Source organism: Eimeria tenella, genomic scaffold (genome assembly GCF_000499545.2).
Source record: "Eimeria tenella Houghton genomic scaffold, Eth_scaff11, whole genome shotgun sequence".
NCBI lineage: Eukaryota > Apicomplexa > Conoidasida > Eucoccidiorida > Eimeriidae > Eimeria > Eimeria tenella.
This window is the reverse complement of record NW_013541474.1, coordinates 126,350-139,917: the sequence shown is the minus strand read 5'-3', so window position 1 is coordinate 139,917 and position 13,568 is coordinate 126,350. Positions and strand designations below refer to the sequence as shown.

Below are 13,568 nucleotides of genomic sequence, written 5' to 3'. Positions count from 1 at the left end.
GTTTTAGTGGCTTACAATGACCTTTCATTGCGCGGAGTCGTCGGAGTTTAGACAACCACCGCAATTAAACCTTTCAAAAAGCCAGAGCACATGTAATATGCAGCTAGCGAGGCTCGCACAATTTCCAACTTGTTTGGCGCATGAAGAGACAAAGCCCTCTGCAGCCTATTTCTCTAATTTCAACAACCAATGTGGCATCTCTTCTAGGTGCCAGAAAAAGAAAAGTTCTCCAGTATGCAACATCAGGTACGAAAATTACAAAGTGATAACCATGGCGATTCACTAAAATTTTGTTACGTTCATTAGCTCTATGTCTATGCGACAGCTGGCTTCAGCTGACTTCATGAGTTCAGGACGAATTGATGAGCCTGCATCTGGAATTGGCTGCAGTGTCGAATATGAACTATTGAGCTAATTCGCAATTTTCCCCATTTTTTTTTCAATTTTCAGTTAAGTCACAAGGGCTGTCCCTAGTGTTTCTAAAACGTATCTCATGTCAAGCGTATTACTGCAGTTATGGCTGTCTTTCCTCAAACAACTGATTCACTACATCCTGACAAAAGCGTTGCTAGCCTCATTTCTGAAGTCCACCCGGGATTAAAATTTTGAGTAGATAAACTCTAAAAGAGACACAGTCCGACATCTTGATGCTACCGTGTCTCATTCATGGGGAGCGACGTTTGTCATTTAGCTGCAAGAGGAGCCAGAGAAAAAGTTAACTATCAAACTCTTCAAGTGATTTTTAAGTGAGAGGGAATTCAAACTTAAACTGACACATTCTATCTGTACGGCAAGCAGGGTAAGCCAGAGGCTGTCAAACGGCTCAAACAGAAACTGCACCGCTGAAGGGCAAACACATGGTAAGCTGAAATCTCGTGCGCGAGTGGCAAGCTGGCCGTGCATATCTCTAACGACCGAAGCGGGGTTATGGGAACTGGCAACACGCATGGTCATACCCCATTCATAGCTTCATCCACACGAGGTGTTGGCGCCAATAGGTGCAGGGGTGTCTTCTTAACCTTAGCTGTCTACAGAGCCAACGTAGCTCTGTGCGCCAGCATCAAAACAGGAGTCCAGCACTTCCTGTAATACACGCAGCTCCAAATGGCATAGGCTACCAACTGTTACACATAGACTAAGAGTCACTCGCATAGAGTGGCCATTTTATTTGCGCATGAAGTTATCTTCCATAGCAGTCCATTCTAATTGACTTTCGTTGCCATTTCTTGTGTAGCGTAAAATATTAGACATCGGTGGCCCCTAATTTTAGCACCTGTTTTGAGACCAGCACTAAGGTGTACTGCAACTTGCCCCGTTCGAGCAAGCCATTCGTGAGCTTGGAGGACCCAGCGTGCTTTTCACGCAAGGTAGCAGGATGAAGCTTTCCATTGCTACCATAAAGACCGCTGCGGCGACGGCTTGGCGTCTTCTGCCTCAAAAAGCAGAGGTGCTGCTTCATGCCGCCAATTACGCGAGAATACGCTTCGTTCCCTTCTCCTTAGCTAAATATTTCACATGTTTGCTTGTGTTTGCTTTTAAAAGCATTGCTGCACTCCACTCTAAGACTTTTTTGTCATAAGGGAAAGCGTTTGCCTCCGTGCTGCACATAAGTGCCTTTGCCGTTGCCCAGCATGGACAAGATAACTTTAAGGCATGAAAAGTTTGGTCACGGTATATGAAGAGCAGGAGAGCTGTGCTACTCTCGAGACAAGGCAAGGACTGCAAGCCATTAATTATGTTCCTTTTGCGCTCACTTATGCTCATAAGACTTTCCTGCAGTGTTGTACCCATTTTAAAAAGCTAAGCTTCATAGAAGGGAACGAGCAACGGTCTAGCAGCAGCGGTCTGCTACTTGTCATTGGCAATTCCGTAGCCCCGTGGACGGGCGAATTGCCAAGGGGCAATACTTGAGACTGCACTATCAAACAAATGATCAAGAGAGACAATTTTTAAGTAGCTTTTTTGAAGAAATAGGGAGTAACACTCTTTGCGGTTAACGAACCGGATGGTAACTGGCTATTCGATCGTTGACATTTGGATCAGTAGGCGATACGCAAGCTAGCCAATCATTCTCTGAAGGGGAAGACGAAACTGCACTGTCCCTCGAAAACAGCCGCTCTTTGGACAGTGCCTTCCAACTTCCTCTAAAGTCAACGTTAGTGCTACTAGGAGCAGGGATTCCCTCAACTGTAGCAGCTACATGACAGGAGAGAGAAGGAAAGTTAGAAAGGCCTTTGGGGGATTCGGGAAGCGAGGATTCAATTGAAGCTTCTGCCCATGGGCTTTGTACGCGCTCAACCGTAGAAACTTCATTTCGTTGCTCTACAACTGATGCAGAAGGACGCACTGGGGTGTCATGAAGCACTGGCTCTGTAGGCGTTGGAGGGCAGGAAGGCGCTGACGCCTCTTTTCCAGATTCTCTGTCTTCAAGACAACGTACGCTTTCAATCTGTTCTTCGAGCTTCATCCGCGTTGAGAAGTCGGCATCTCTCAATTCTGTTGCTCGCTCAGCCATACCTGACAGGGAATCCCTTTTGGCATCTCCCGTGCAAAACTGGACTGATTGGCCTTCCTCTACAGGCGGCTTGTTTGTCGCTGTACTTGGTTGTTCGTTGTTAAGACTAACCTCACCCGAGATCTTGTCTGGAAGGGAGCATCGAATTTGGAAGTCTTGTTGGTTTGTCTGACTTTTGGATACAAGCTCTTCACAGTTACCGCTGCTCGTCAGTTGCGCAATAGGCTCCCTCGGTAAATTATCTTGGCGCATGCTGGAAGGACTTCCGCTTTCTTCTCCACTGAGTAGAGCACCGATCTCAGAAGGGCTATTTCGTTGGGTGTCGCACCAAGGAATACAAAGAGGTGACCCGCACACAGTTATACTTGGGTTTTTCTCACTGATTGCACGGCTTTTCGCGTCATCGTTCTCCCCAAACTGTTTAATGCCTGTTTCTAGCAGCCTTTCCGAAATGCCTTGCGGGGTTGATTTTTTATCAGAAGCGTCCCACGTTATTTCGCGTTGAGTTGGAACTTTATTACAGTCATCCGAAAAGCAAGCTGGTGCGGGACGGCGGAATTTGGAGACTTCCTCTGTTGGCGACACTTCTGCTCGGCACTTTTTGTCATCAACCGCTGCGGAAGATAAATAACTGGGCACTTCCTGTTTTGACGAATTATTTGCTCGCAGAAATTGCTCATCTTTGGTGAGACCGTTGGTAGTTGAAAAAACGCTCTCTGCAAGAATTTCGTTTCCCGCATCAGCCCGTGAGCAACCAACGGGCTGTGCAGCTGCATTACACAACTGCTGACAAGATGATGATAATGAAGCAGCACAGCGCATCCCTTCGCTTGACCGATTAGTTATTCCATACGTTCCAGAATTGATTTCTGGCCGGATTAACTTTCGCGGGAAACACGAGTGACACGAGTGAGACTCCGAAGCATGAACAGTGCAGTTCTGTAGCGTGGCAGGCGACGGCATCGCCACGTCCATTGCTGCTCTACACATATGAGACAACATAACTGGGCCGTCTACATCGTACGACATGGGCTTCAGGGTTCGTCTATGGATATTATCCGTCGTTGGCTCGCTGACCACTCCAGCGGAATCATTCCAACAAGAGACACCGTTCGCGGGGACGCAGACTTCTGCAGGTGTTGTGCTATCATCAGTAGGTTTTATGAAACCATTCACGTCATTTTGCTTGAGGGGCAAATCAGTCAGTTTCTGGCCCGCACTGCCTGTCGCCGATCCTACAGCAAGGTCAAAGGAGTTAAGCGAAAGAGATATCGAAGATGCCAATTTTTTTTGCTGAACGCAGGCGGCTCGTGCTACTTCGTAACGTTTCTGCAGCTTCTTCAGTCGCTTCTGCGCTTCTGCGCTTTCGCGTCGTGCAGACTCGAGTTCCACAACCAGCAGCTTGAACTCTGCATCCTTGCTTCTTATCTGGTCATTGCTGCGCTGCAGCTCATCTACGAGACGCGCCACTTGAATGTCATAATCCTGTTTTAGCTGTACTGGCCCTTGGTCCTGACATTTCCCACCCAAATGCGGAACCAGTGACGTACTCACCAGTTGAGCATTTGAGGAAGCGCCCACTGCTTCACTTTTTCTTGGGTCGGCAACTAGCTCACTTTTCATGTCCGTCACGCACTCAAGCTTCTGTCTGTGGAGCTCAGCTTCTAGCGCTTCGAGCTTTTTTTTTGTGTCCAAAAGCTGAGAACGAAAATTTGCGTTTTCCTGGGTAAGTAGCTTACATACTTCACTTTGCTCTGTGGTAATATGATCCACATGCTTGCGAGCCGTTTCCTTTGCCAGTTGCACTTCCCTATGTGCCAAACGGCGTTCTCTTTCTAATAAATATTTCTCACGCTCAGCAATCTTTGCCTCCTCTTCTTTTTGTCGCATACTCTGAATTTCTATCCTGTGTCTCATCGCATCGACTGTTGCCTGGACCTCGAACATAGACATTCCTTCATGAGCTTTTTGGGCCCCTGCAGCCTGTTCTACCGCCTTTTGAAGCTGCCAAATCCGGCTTTTGTGTTCACTTTCTAAAGAGGCAAGTCGTTGATCTATCATCTGCCGGGTGTCTGCTCTTGCACCAAATAACCGTTGCGATGATTCACAGAGCTCCAGTCCTCTCAAGTGAGCTTCCATAAGCAGCGCTTGGTTGCTTGCCATTTCGTTCCACTTATTACACTCAGTAGAACCTTTTCTGGGGCAGCAGGACTTTGGCGACTCGGGTAGTTTGGAACATTGTGATTCGCACATCTGCATATTGAAACATTTCGGGGGGCAAGACCTTCCCTGGGCCCGCGTTGCTCTCTCCCTGTGAACGCGCACATGCTCGCTTTGTACCTTGCTGCAAGAAAAGCCCTTTTCGATATCTGAGCGGTCTAGGTGTTCGCCTTCGCCTTCATTCGTTGGGATGTTCCCATTTTCACACACTGAATCGCAGTTTCGTTTCGACCCACTATTCTGGCAGGTAGGAAGACTACTGGCGGCAGCTATCAAACGATCAAGCAAATTCAACTGAAGCTCAGAAGGCACATTGGAAGAAGCTGAATTGCTGAGAAGGGCCTTCGGCAAATGCAGAACTGCTTGGCACTCCTCTTGCGACAAGATGTCAGTATTACGCAAAGACGCTTCGGGACAAAGTAGACCCGCTGTGTGAACAAGTCCGTGAGCCTTTAGCCAGAGCAGAACAAGTGACAGTGTTGCTTTGAAGGCAAGGCTATTTCTAGGCGTTTGTTGGTAATCCGCAGGCAGCTTCAAATTTTCGCCTTCAAAGAGAGATTCCCTGCCGACTGTGCAGTTTAAAAGTCTTCCTGAAATAAAGTAGCGCACCTGGCATTCTAATTGTTGCTTAAGGTGTGACTGAGACAAAAAAGAGAGCATTCTACCAGTAGCCTCAGACCCAGAAGGCACTGGCGAGACGCCTTGCTTGCTGCTCCCTGCTGGAGCGGTTGCTGCAGATCGGTCCATCAGTAGCCCTTTCATGAAAGACCTAGAAGCTAAATATGCCCATCTCTAGCCTGTAGAGACGTTTAATTTTGCTACAATGACAAGTTTTGCGAAGCTGCAATTTTGTAGGGGCTGAAAAGAGGAGTTATTCACACGCTGGACCACTTCTATACTCTCGTAGCGGCTCACACCCCAAACCGAAAGCTGCCTTTCCAGGCCAACTGGTGGAAACAATTTTTACAAGAAAATGAAGATTTAACGATAATCGAGAGAAAGTTTTTCCGATGTTGCGGGCATTTCATAAGGAACCTTGGAGGCTCTGCTGTGTAGTGAAGATGACTCCGAAGAGCTTCTTCTGCTTACGCGGACCCAAAGTGATCGAGTATTATTTGCACGTAGGCTTCCACCATACAAATTACCAGCTTATTCAAATATTGAATGAAATTTACTCCAGTCAAAGCATATTGAATGCGCAGTCACGACCTATCCGAACAATAAGGCATATGAAAACATACGGCTCGGGAAAAGGCGAGCTCATCCAGAGCAGCTTCCCCATGAAGCATACAGAAGCCAGAGAAGCGAAAATCGCCTCTGTATCTTGTAGTGGCTTGGTGGCGAATGTGTAGCTCAGATTTCCGGCGCACAAGGGTTTTTCAGTGAATAAGGATAGTGAAGGTAATATCCTGGCCTAGTGATATTCCCACCGCATCTCCTGGACCAAAAATTGGGGAAAAGCCAAATTTTCTGGGCATTCATGTTGAAAAATTACATTAAAAAGTTTATGGTTCCAAGGAAAAGGCACGAGGATGGCAGTGACAGCCTCCCGACTATGCCGGCGGTCACCTGGCCTGAGTTGCGCTTGGCGTATGCGTTGAGAAAAGGCAAATCTCAACGGCACTGCTGGAAACTGTTTTTAAAAAAATAAAAAACTTAATATACATGTGCAGGAAAGCTCATGGTTTTTCGGTTTGTAGGAGACGCTATGCGGCTTATAAGCAAGGTGTGCAGCCCCTTTGTTACTGCCAGCCCCGTTTCACTTGACTACTTTTAACGCCTTGCACAAAAGCTAGCTTTTTGCATTTTGACAGCTGGAATGTGTGGTGGCTGATGGGTAGGCTCAAAATTGTATTATTCAATATTTCCCGGGCGCAGCGGCAGCTACACATTTTGACTGCTCAGCAGAAAGGCTCCAGAAAATGGAACGTGCATGCGTTCGTAGGTATGTAGAATGCGTGCTGGCTAGCTATGAATCAAAATGTTTGAAAAGTCTTTGCACTGTTACGTTTTGAGCGTTCATTCGTGTTTGGTGGCACCACAGCCTGGTGTCCAAGTTGCAACAGCAAGCCACATGGCTAACATTGTCTTGGTTGGGAACATTTGTAATTTGCCACCAGTGCCTCAGTTGGAAAAAACTTGAATAAAAGCTGTTGGCCTATTTCGTAAGACTTCACTGGAGTGTTACACCATCCTAGACAGGGTGGTAGCACAGAGGCGTCTTTTCGTGGGGATGTCAGTAACCATTCAGCACTCACACTTGCCTGCTGCACTGGTGCGTTGCCTTTTGAAATAATGAATTTAATTGCATCTGTTAGTGAAAGCATTAACTTGCTTGTCCGTGTGTCGTTCATATCTCTCTGCACTGCATAGAATACTTGCAACTTTACGCCTGTTTTGTGCCGGCTCTGGACTGCACCAGTTATGAGGCATGATCTTCTTATCATCCTTGTTTATGCTAAGGAAAAATGTGCCTAACTGCGGAACTCCGAGTATAAACAGGTGGGGCCTTCGTCCTCAGTTTGCGGTTTTCCCTCTTGTGATTAAAACGCATATGAGGAAATAGGAGCTATAATGCATGTTTCAGCAGCGGCACCTGTTAACAGTCCAGTAGATGCAAATAAGTCTGTTTTCAAACGGGCATGCAAACGGATTGGCAGACACAACTTCTGAGCATTCCGAAAATTTTGGGAGCAAGTTGCTTAAGGCTTATGGCGATGAGGGAAACAGCAATAACAGTTATTCTAGAAGCTACGGTTCTACATTCCAGTGTGTCAAGGCGCAGCGAAATTTAATGTTGCCCAAACAACTGCCTTCATGAAGAACTTTTTAGTATGACAGTAGGTTGTTGTTGTTCAAATGCTCAGTCTGAGCGAAGTTTTCTTGGCCAGTGGCTTTGCTTTCCCTTGGTACAAAGCGTGCTGCAATAAACTACTATTTTCTGCTTTTGCGAGGTTTTTCTGAGCCTAAGGGCGCATTTTCTCCAAATCGCAGATTCGCTGTAGCCTTTTTATTGCAGGGTCAGTACTACATGTCACCTCAGAATTTAGTGAACTGCTTGCAGCGAAGGAGCTGGGGTATTGAGTACTTTCAATTTGCATATTCTACGATTCCCGCCAGCATCTATATAGGGTATTAATTTATCAGACATGCCGGCTCGCCGGGGTTCAGAAACTAAACAAAAACTGGATGAAAGAAATGCATATCATGTATTAATATTGGTAATGATCTGGTAGAGTGAAGAGATGCTATTCACTAGCTGCATGCTCTGAAGAAATACTCGAAAGCAAAGGGAGTGAACCTCTGCAGGCCGCAGCCGACAAAGAAAAAGCTTCGTGCATTAACTATTCTCGCCGAAATTCAAGTCCGTTTGAAGTAATGAATGGATATTTTGATGAGCTTCTTCTCAATCAAGTTTCGCATTTTTATCCGGCGTAGACCAAAGAAAGGCAGTTGACCGCGAGTTGCAATTTTCCGCTGAGGGCAGGAGCATGTAATCAGCATTTTTAGGCACTTTTCTGATATCGGTGATGCTTCACTAAAAAGTGAATAGAGCAGCCTCCAGAATCTTTAGAGCAGCACAAATTCGCTAGCAAAGGCACTTAATGCACTTCTTTGTTGGAACATTTTGCTTTCTGGAGAGAAGTAGATTTCAGTGAGCTCAGAAAAACAGCTCCGGGTCGGACTGGCCTCAATGCGCTCCGAAGATCTTAGATATTTGGGAACCTGCTGAAGTGTTTCAAACAAAAGATTCATTTTAGGTGGTCGAATGTATCCAACAGAAGAGATATGGATTTCTGTTATCAGAAACGCGACAAGCTGCCACTCAAGGGCATCATGAGGTGAATTCAGAAAGCAAGAACTGTCGACGAGTCCAAGGAAATGTGCATTTGCATGTGTTTACAAATCAAAACAAAATATTGAAAGGACAACAATTAACGAGCGAATTCTCTTGCAGTTGCTTTCTTCACATGATTAAACAAAATAAACTCATTTACTTTCAAATGAGCCACTTCTGGCCCGGATGCCTCCTCCAAACAAAAGTTTTCAATTAATAAGACGCTGCTTTCTGCGAGGAAAAGTGCCATTTCTTATGAGCTGAACCTCAGGAAAGTAAACCCTCAGGAAGTCAGAGAAGCTCTTGAGTGTGGATTTAAATAGTTTAAAATCAGGTAACAATTCGTGCTGCACTAGCACCTTGACAGCCAGTAACAAAAAGTCTTTTAATTAACTCAACTTAGACCCCATAAAAAAATAAATTGGCGTGGAAGCGCATTATCTTTGCCTTGAAGTCTTTTTATTCTCTGTACAACTGAGATCTTGTCTTGTATAGTCACAACTGCTTTTTTGCGGAAACTGGGCGAAGCTACAACATTGTCTTTTAAAGTTTGAAAAGGCAGCCTGCACGTCCAGTTGCGCTGCTGTTTCGCAAATAGCCGTTGCTGCTGCAGTGCTGCTTTTCTGCAGCAGAGAAGGCAAGCAGCAGGTGCAGCCAAGCTCACGCAAAGAGTTGTGTTTAAGTCTCTGTTCTTTTTCTGAGCTCAGTTGAAACATTTTTGAGAATTTCAATTCCTGACCTTCATCAGGAATTGTTCCAAATTAGACTGCTATTAATTTCTATTTAGCTTGTTTGTGCACGCGGAAATTATGCAAATAACTGTTATTCCACTGAGGCAGAGGCTCCCTAGTGCTACATTAAAGTGGGCTTTTATGCGAACTCTAGGAAGCTGCGTGACTTCTCCATGGCTACCCGAAACTTTAAGCCCTAAACCCTAAACCCTAAACCCTGAACCCTAAAGTCCAAAATAGTGGGGTTTGAACTCGCCTTTAATTTGCAGGCGCTGCTGCTACAACTCATCCACCACAGCAGCCCTGGGAAGCAACACAAAACAGGTTGGTGGAATTTGTTCAAAAGTCTCATTTGCAAATTTGGCCACTAGAAATAATTGAAAGTTTTTTTACTAATTAGATAATTAAAAATGTTTTTAAAATTGTGCTAACTCCTTCGCTGATCAGAACTCGCCGCAGTGTCTTGGTGGCTGCATTGTGCTGCTGTCTCATCTAGGGCCAGCTCTTTCTTCGTTCCATCTTTCTATACTCTGATTTATTTTAACAACTTAATTAATTAAGAAGAACTTCACTCAGGATTTTAGCCTTTTGACTCCAACCCACTAAAACTAGAGGTGGGTGGCTGCTGCTGCTGCTGCTTTCTGCTGTAGCACCAGTCCGAGGCGGAAAGGGTGTCTCACGGGTGCAGCAGCAAACGCCGCAGAACTATAATGCATGCACACTGGAAGGAAAACAAATAAAGGAAGAAAGCAGTTGGTTTGGGGCTGCATGCGCTGGGGCGTGGGGGGGCTGGGGATCGCTGCAGGCAGCCGGCGGTGGGCTGCTGCTGCTGCTGCTGGAGCTGCAGCAGCAGCGGGAGGAGCAGCAGAATATGCGGAAGGTTGCGAGTTAGGGTTTCTGGGCTTTGGGAATCGCCATTTGGGATTATTTTTGCGGAATTTTCAGAAGTATTGGAATTATTTTCCCTTTTCTTCGGCGAAAATGGCGGCAGTGCCCACAAGTTCCCTCCCCGACGGCCAGCGCCAGGAGCTCCTCTGTACTTACGCTTCTTTGATTCTTTCCGATGAAGGAATGGAAATTTCCGCAGAAAATATTGAAAAATTAGTTTCAGCAGCAGGAGCTTCTGTGGAGTCTTACATGCCGGGCCTATTCGCGCGTGCGCTCAAGGGTCACAACATCACGTGAGATGCTGCTGCTGCTGCTGCTGCTGCTGCGGGGCGCTTCGCTGCGGCTGCGAAGGCGACGGCAGCTGCAGTTTTGCTTCGTTTTCTTCCTGCTGCTGCCCCTCTGCCGCTGCTGCTGCTGAGGCCTCCCGGGCCCCACACTTTGCATGCGTTGTGGGGAGAGTGCAGCACGAACCGTGCGTGTGTTGCTGCTGCTGGGCTGTTTTCGAATTCTATTTTCTGCTGCTGCTGCTGCTGCGGCTGGCCATGGAGATCGCGTCGGTTTGCGGTGGCTACTGCTGCTGCTGCTGCAGGGACCTTCTCGCAGGAGCAGGCACCGTTGCTGCTGCTCCTGCTGCTGCACCTGCTGCAGCTCCTGCTGCTGCAGCAGACAATGCTGCTGACAAGGGAGGAAAGCCTGCGAAGCAGGAAGAGCCTGAGGAGGAGGAAGATGCAGACATGGGTTTCTCTCTCTTTGACTAAACCCTAAACCCTAAACCCCCACAAGCCCTAAACCGCAGCAGACGCTAAACCCTCGTAAACCCTAAACCCTCGTGAGCCCGTAACCCGCGCCAGGCCCAGACCCTCAGCGCGATGTGCAGCGGCGCCACCTGCGCCCTGCGGATTAGGGTTTAGGGTTTAGGGTTTTCGAGACTGTTGGGATGACCCAAGGTTTAGTTGCTGTTGTTGAAGGAGAAACCAAAAGTGCGTAAATTCCTTTTTCTAAATTTGGCCGTCGAGGGTTTGGGGTTTACGCTAGGGTTTAGAGACAGGTGCAGCGTTTAGGGTTTAGGCGGTGCTGCTGCAGCGAGGGTGTATGGTCTAGGGTTTGGGCGATGCTGCTGCAGCGAGGGTTTAGGGTTCAGATTTTAGGCGGTGCAGCTGCAGTGAGGGTTTAGGGTTTAGGGTTTGGCAGGTCGAGCTGCAGCTAGGGTTTAAAAACCAGTACAACTAACAGGGTTTAGGGTTAAGGGTTTTAGGGAGTTTTCCTGTAGCTAGGGTTTAGGGTTTGACGGGCGCTTTTCCAGCTAGGGTTTAGGGTTTAGGTGTGCTGCTGTAGCTAGGGTTTGGAGGTGTTTCTGTGGCTGGGGTTTAGGGTTTAGGGATTGTTCATGCAGTTAGGGTTCAGCTACGGCTGCAGCGATTAGGGTTTAGGGTTTAGGGTTTGGGGCTGTATATAAAGTGCACTTCCGAGGGTTTAAATGCCGTGAAATTAGTTAAAATTGAATATAATTAGATTAGAATATTTACATACAATTAGATTAAAATAGTCAAATATATTTAAGTTAAGTTGAAATGTCTAATTATGTTTAAATCAATATCTACAATTCGTGAAATGTGGATTTATAGCATCCGAGCCGCAAGCCAGTGGCTGAACAGTGAGGGTTAAGGGTTTAGGGTTTAGGGGTTTAGGGTTTGCCAGAGTTGAGGATGTACGAGTGTTTAGGGTTTACTAGGGTTTAGGGTTTGCCAGGGCTTGTGAGGCGTTGGGGTGTAGTACGGATTAGGTTTTGGGCCTGCTTGGTTTTAGGGTTTACTAGGTGCTCAGGGTTTAGGGTTTTACTGGTGTCTAGGGTTTAGGGTTTAAGGTTTAGGGTTTACTAGGGTTTAGGGTTTGGCATTGAGAGCCGGTCGCTCAAGTAGGTGTTTGTACAGCGCAGTGTTACTTATTTGCAGACCTAGTTGCAGCAGCTGCAGCAGCAGCAAATGCTGCAGCAGCAGCAGCAGCAGCAAGTACTGCTGCAGCAGCAACGGCAAGTAGTGCTGCGGCGGCAACAGCAAGTACTGCTGCAGCAGCAACAGCAAGTACTGCAGCACCAGCAGCAAGTACTGCTGCAGCAGCAGCAGCAATTACTGCCGCAGCAGCAACAGCAAGTACTGCTGCGGCAGCAACAGCAGCAGATATTGCGGGCAATGCTTCAGCAAGCACGGCGGCCCCCCCAGCAGCAGCAGCAAGTACTACTGCAGTAGCAGCCCCAAGTGCCACAGCAGCAGCAACAGCAGCAGAAGTTGCAGCAGTAACAGCAGGAAGTGCCGCTGCAGCTGCAGCAACGATACCTGCAGCAGCAGCAGCTGCAAATACTGCAGCAGCAGCAGCTGCAAATACTGCAGCAGCAGCAGCAGCGCATACTGCAGCAGCAAATAGTGCCGCAGCAGCAGCAACGAATAGTGCTGCAGCACCAGCAGCAGCAAATAATGCTGCAGCAGCAGTAGTGCCGGCGAGGGCCTCCGCGGCGGCAGAAGTGTTTCAAACCCTCGAGTGTTTAGTGAAGATTGACAATTAATTGTTTGTTTAGAGGTCACCAGCAAATATACCCTAAACCCTAAACCCTAGGCCGACAGAAAACCTCCAAGCTTACCCCTAAACCCTGCAGCAGCTAGATTTGCGTCTACAGGGTTAAGGGTTTAGGGTTTAGGGTTTGGGGTTTTCAGAAGTTTGGGTGAAAATCAAATAGTAGAGGCTGCTGAGTTTTGCGGACAGCGGCAGCTGTTGCCGCTGCTGCTGCTGCTGCTGCGGTTGCTGCTGCTGCGGTTGTTACTGCAGCAACGGGCGGGGTGTCCTAGGGGCTTCTTTTCACTGAAATTTATTTAAAAAGAAAAATGTAATTATTTTTAAAAATAAATTAAAAACAAATACAAAAAAATAAAAGGGAAAAAACAAACAGACTGGGGGCCCCATAAGCCGGTCTGGAGGGCCAGTGGTCGGCGCCGGCGGTTTAGGGTTTGGGGTCTACACTTCAGGGCTTAGGGTTTAGGGTTTAGGGTTGGATTTTATTTTTGATGGATTTTTATTTTGACAAGAAGGAGCAGCAGGGCGCGGCTCTCGCCTCTGCTGCGGTTTACAGCTGCTGGATGCAGCTGCGGCTAAACCCTAAACCGTAAACCCTAAACCCTAAAACCTCCAAACCCTTACGGGCTTGCCTCCGCACAGCTGATTGGCTGCAGCAGCAAATGACCTTCTTTTGGGGGCCCCCGGGGGCCCCCCTAAAGGTACTTCCTGGGGTGGGCCCCCAGAGGGCCCCTTCAGTTTCAGGGGCCGGGGGTCACCTGGCCCGCCCTTGCAGCAGCAGCAGCAGCAGCAGCAGCGCAGTAGCAGCAGC

At 47.5% G+C, this 13,568-nt stretch overlaps 3 protein-coding genes across 3 annotated transcripts; 2 read left to right on the top strand and 1 right to left on the bottom strand.

The window, feature by feature from the left end:
- Window positions 1–1,993: 1,993 nt before the first annotated feature.
- Window positions 1,994–5,497, bottom strand: ETH_00030790 (uncharacterized protein; the record flags this gene model as incomplete). The annotated part of the gene is made up of 1 exon (XM_013372846.1): window positions 1,994–5,497. The coding sequence occupies one exon, from the start codon at window positions 5,495–5,497 to the stop codon at window positions 1,994–1,996; it is 3,504 nt and encodes a 1,167-aa protein (XP_013228300.1).
- Window positions 5,498–10,285: 4,788 nt separating this feature from the next.
- ETH_00030785 (60S acidic ribosomal protein P1, putative) lies at window positions 10,286–10,950 on the top strand (the record flags this gene model as incomplete). Its single annotated transcript, XM_013372845.1, has 2 exons — window positions 10,286–10,485; window positions 10,782–10,950. The coding sequence occupies 2 exons, from the start codon at window positions 10,286–10,288 to the stop codon at window positions 10,948–10,950; spliced, it is 369 nt and encodes a 122-aa protein (XP_013228299.1).
- A 1,224-nt stretch (window positions 10,951–12,174) lies between these two features.
- Window positions 12,175–12,438, top strand: ETH_00030780 (uncharacterized protein; the record flags this gene model as incomplete). The annotated part of the gene is made up of 1 exon (XM_013372844.1): window positions 12,175–12,438. One exon carries the CDS (start codon window positions 12,175–12,177, stop codon window positions 12,436–12,438), a length of 264 nt encoding a protein of 87 aa, XP_013228298.1.
- Window positions 12,439–13,568: the final 1,130 nt, after the last annotated feature.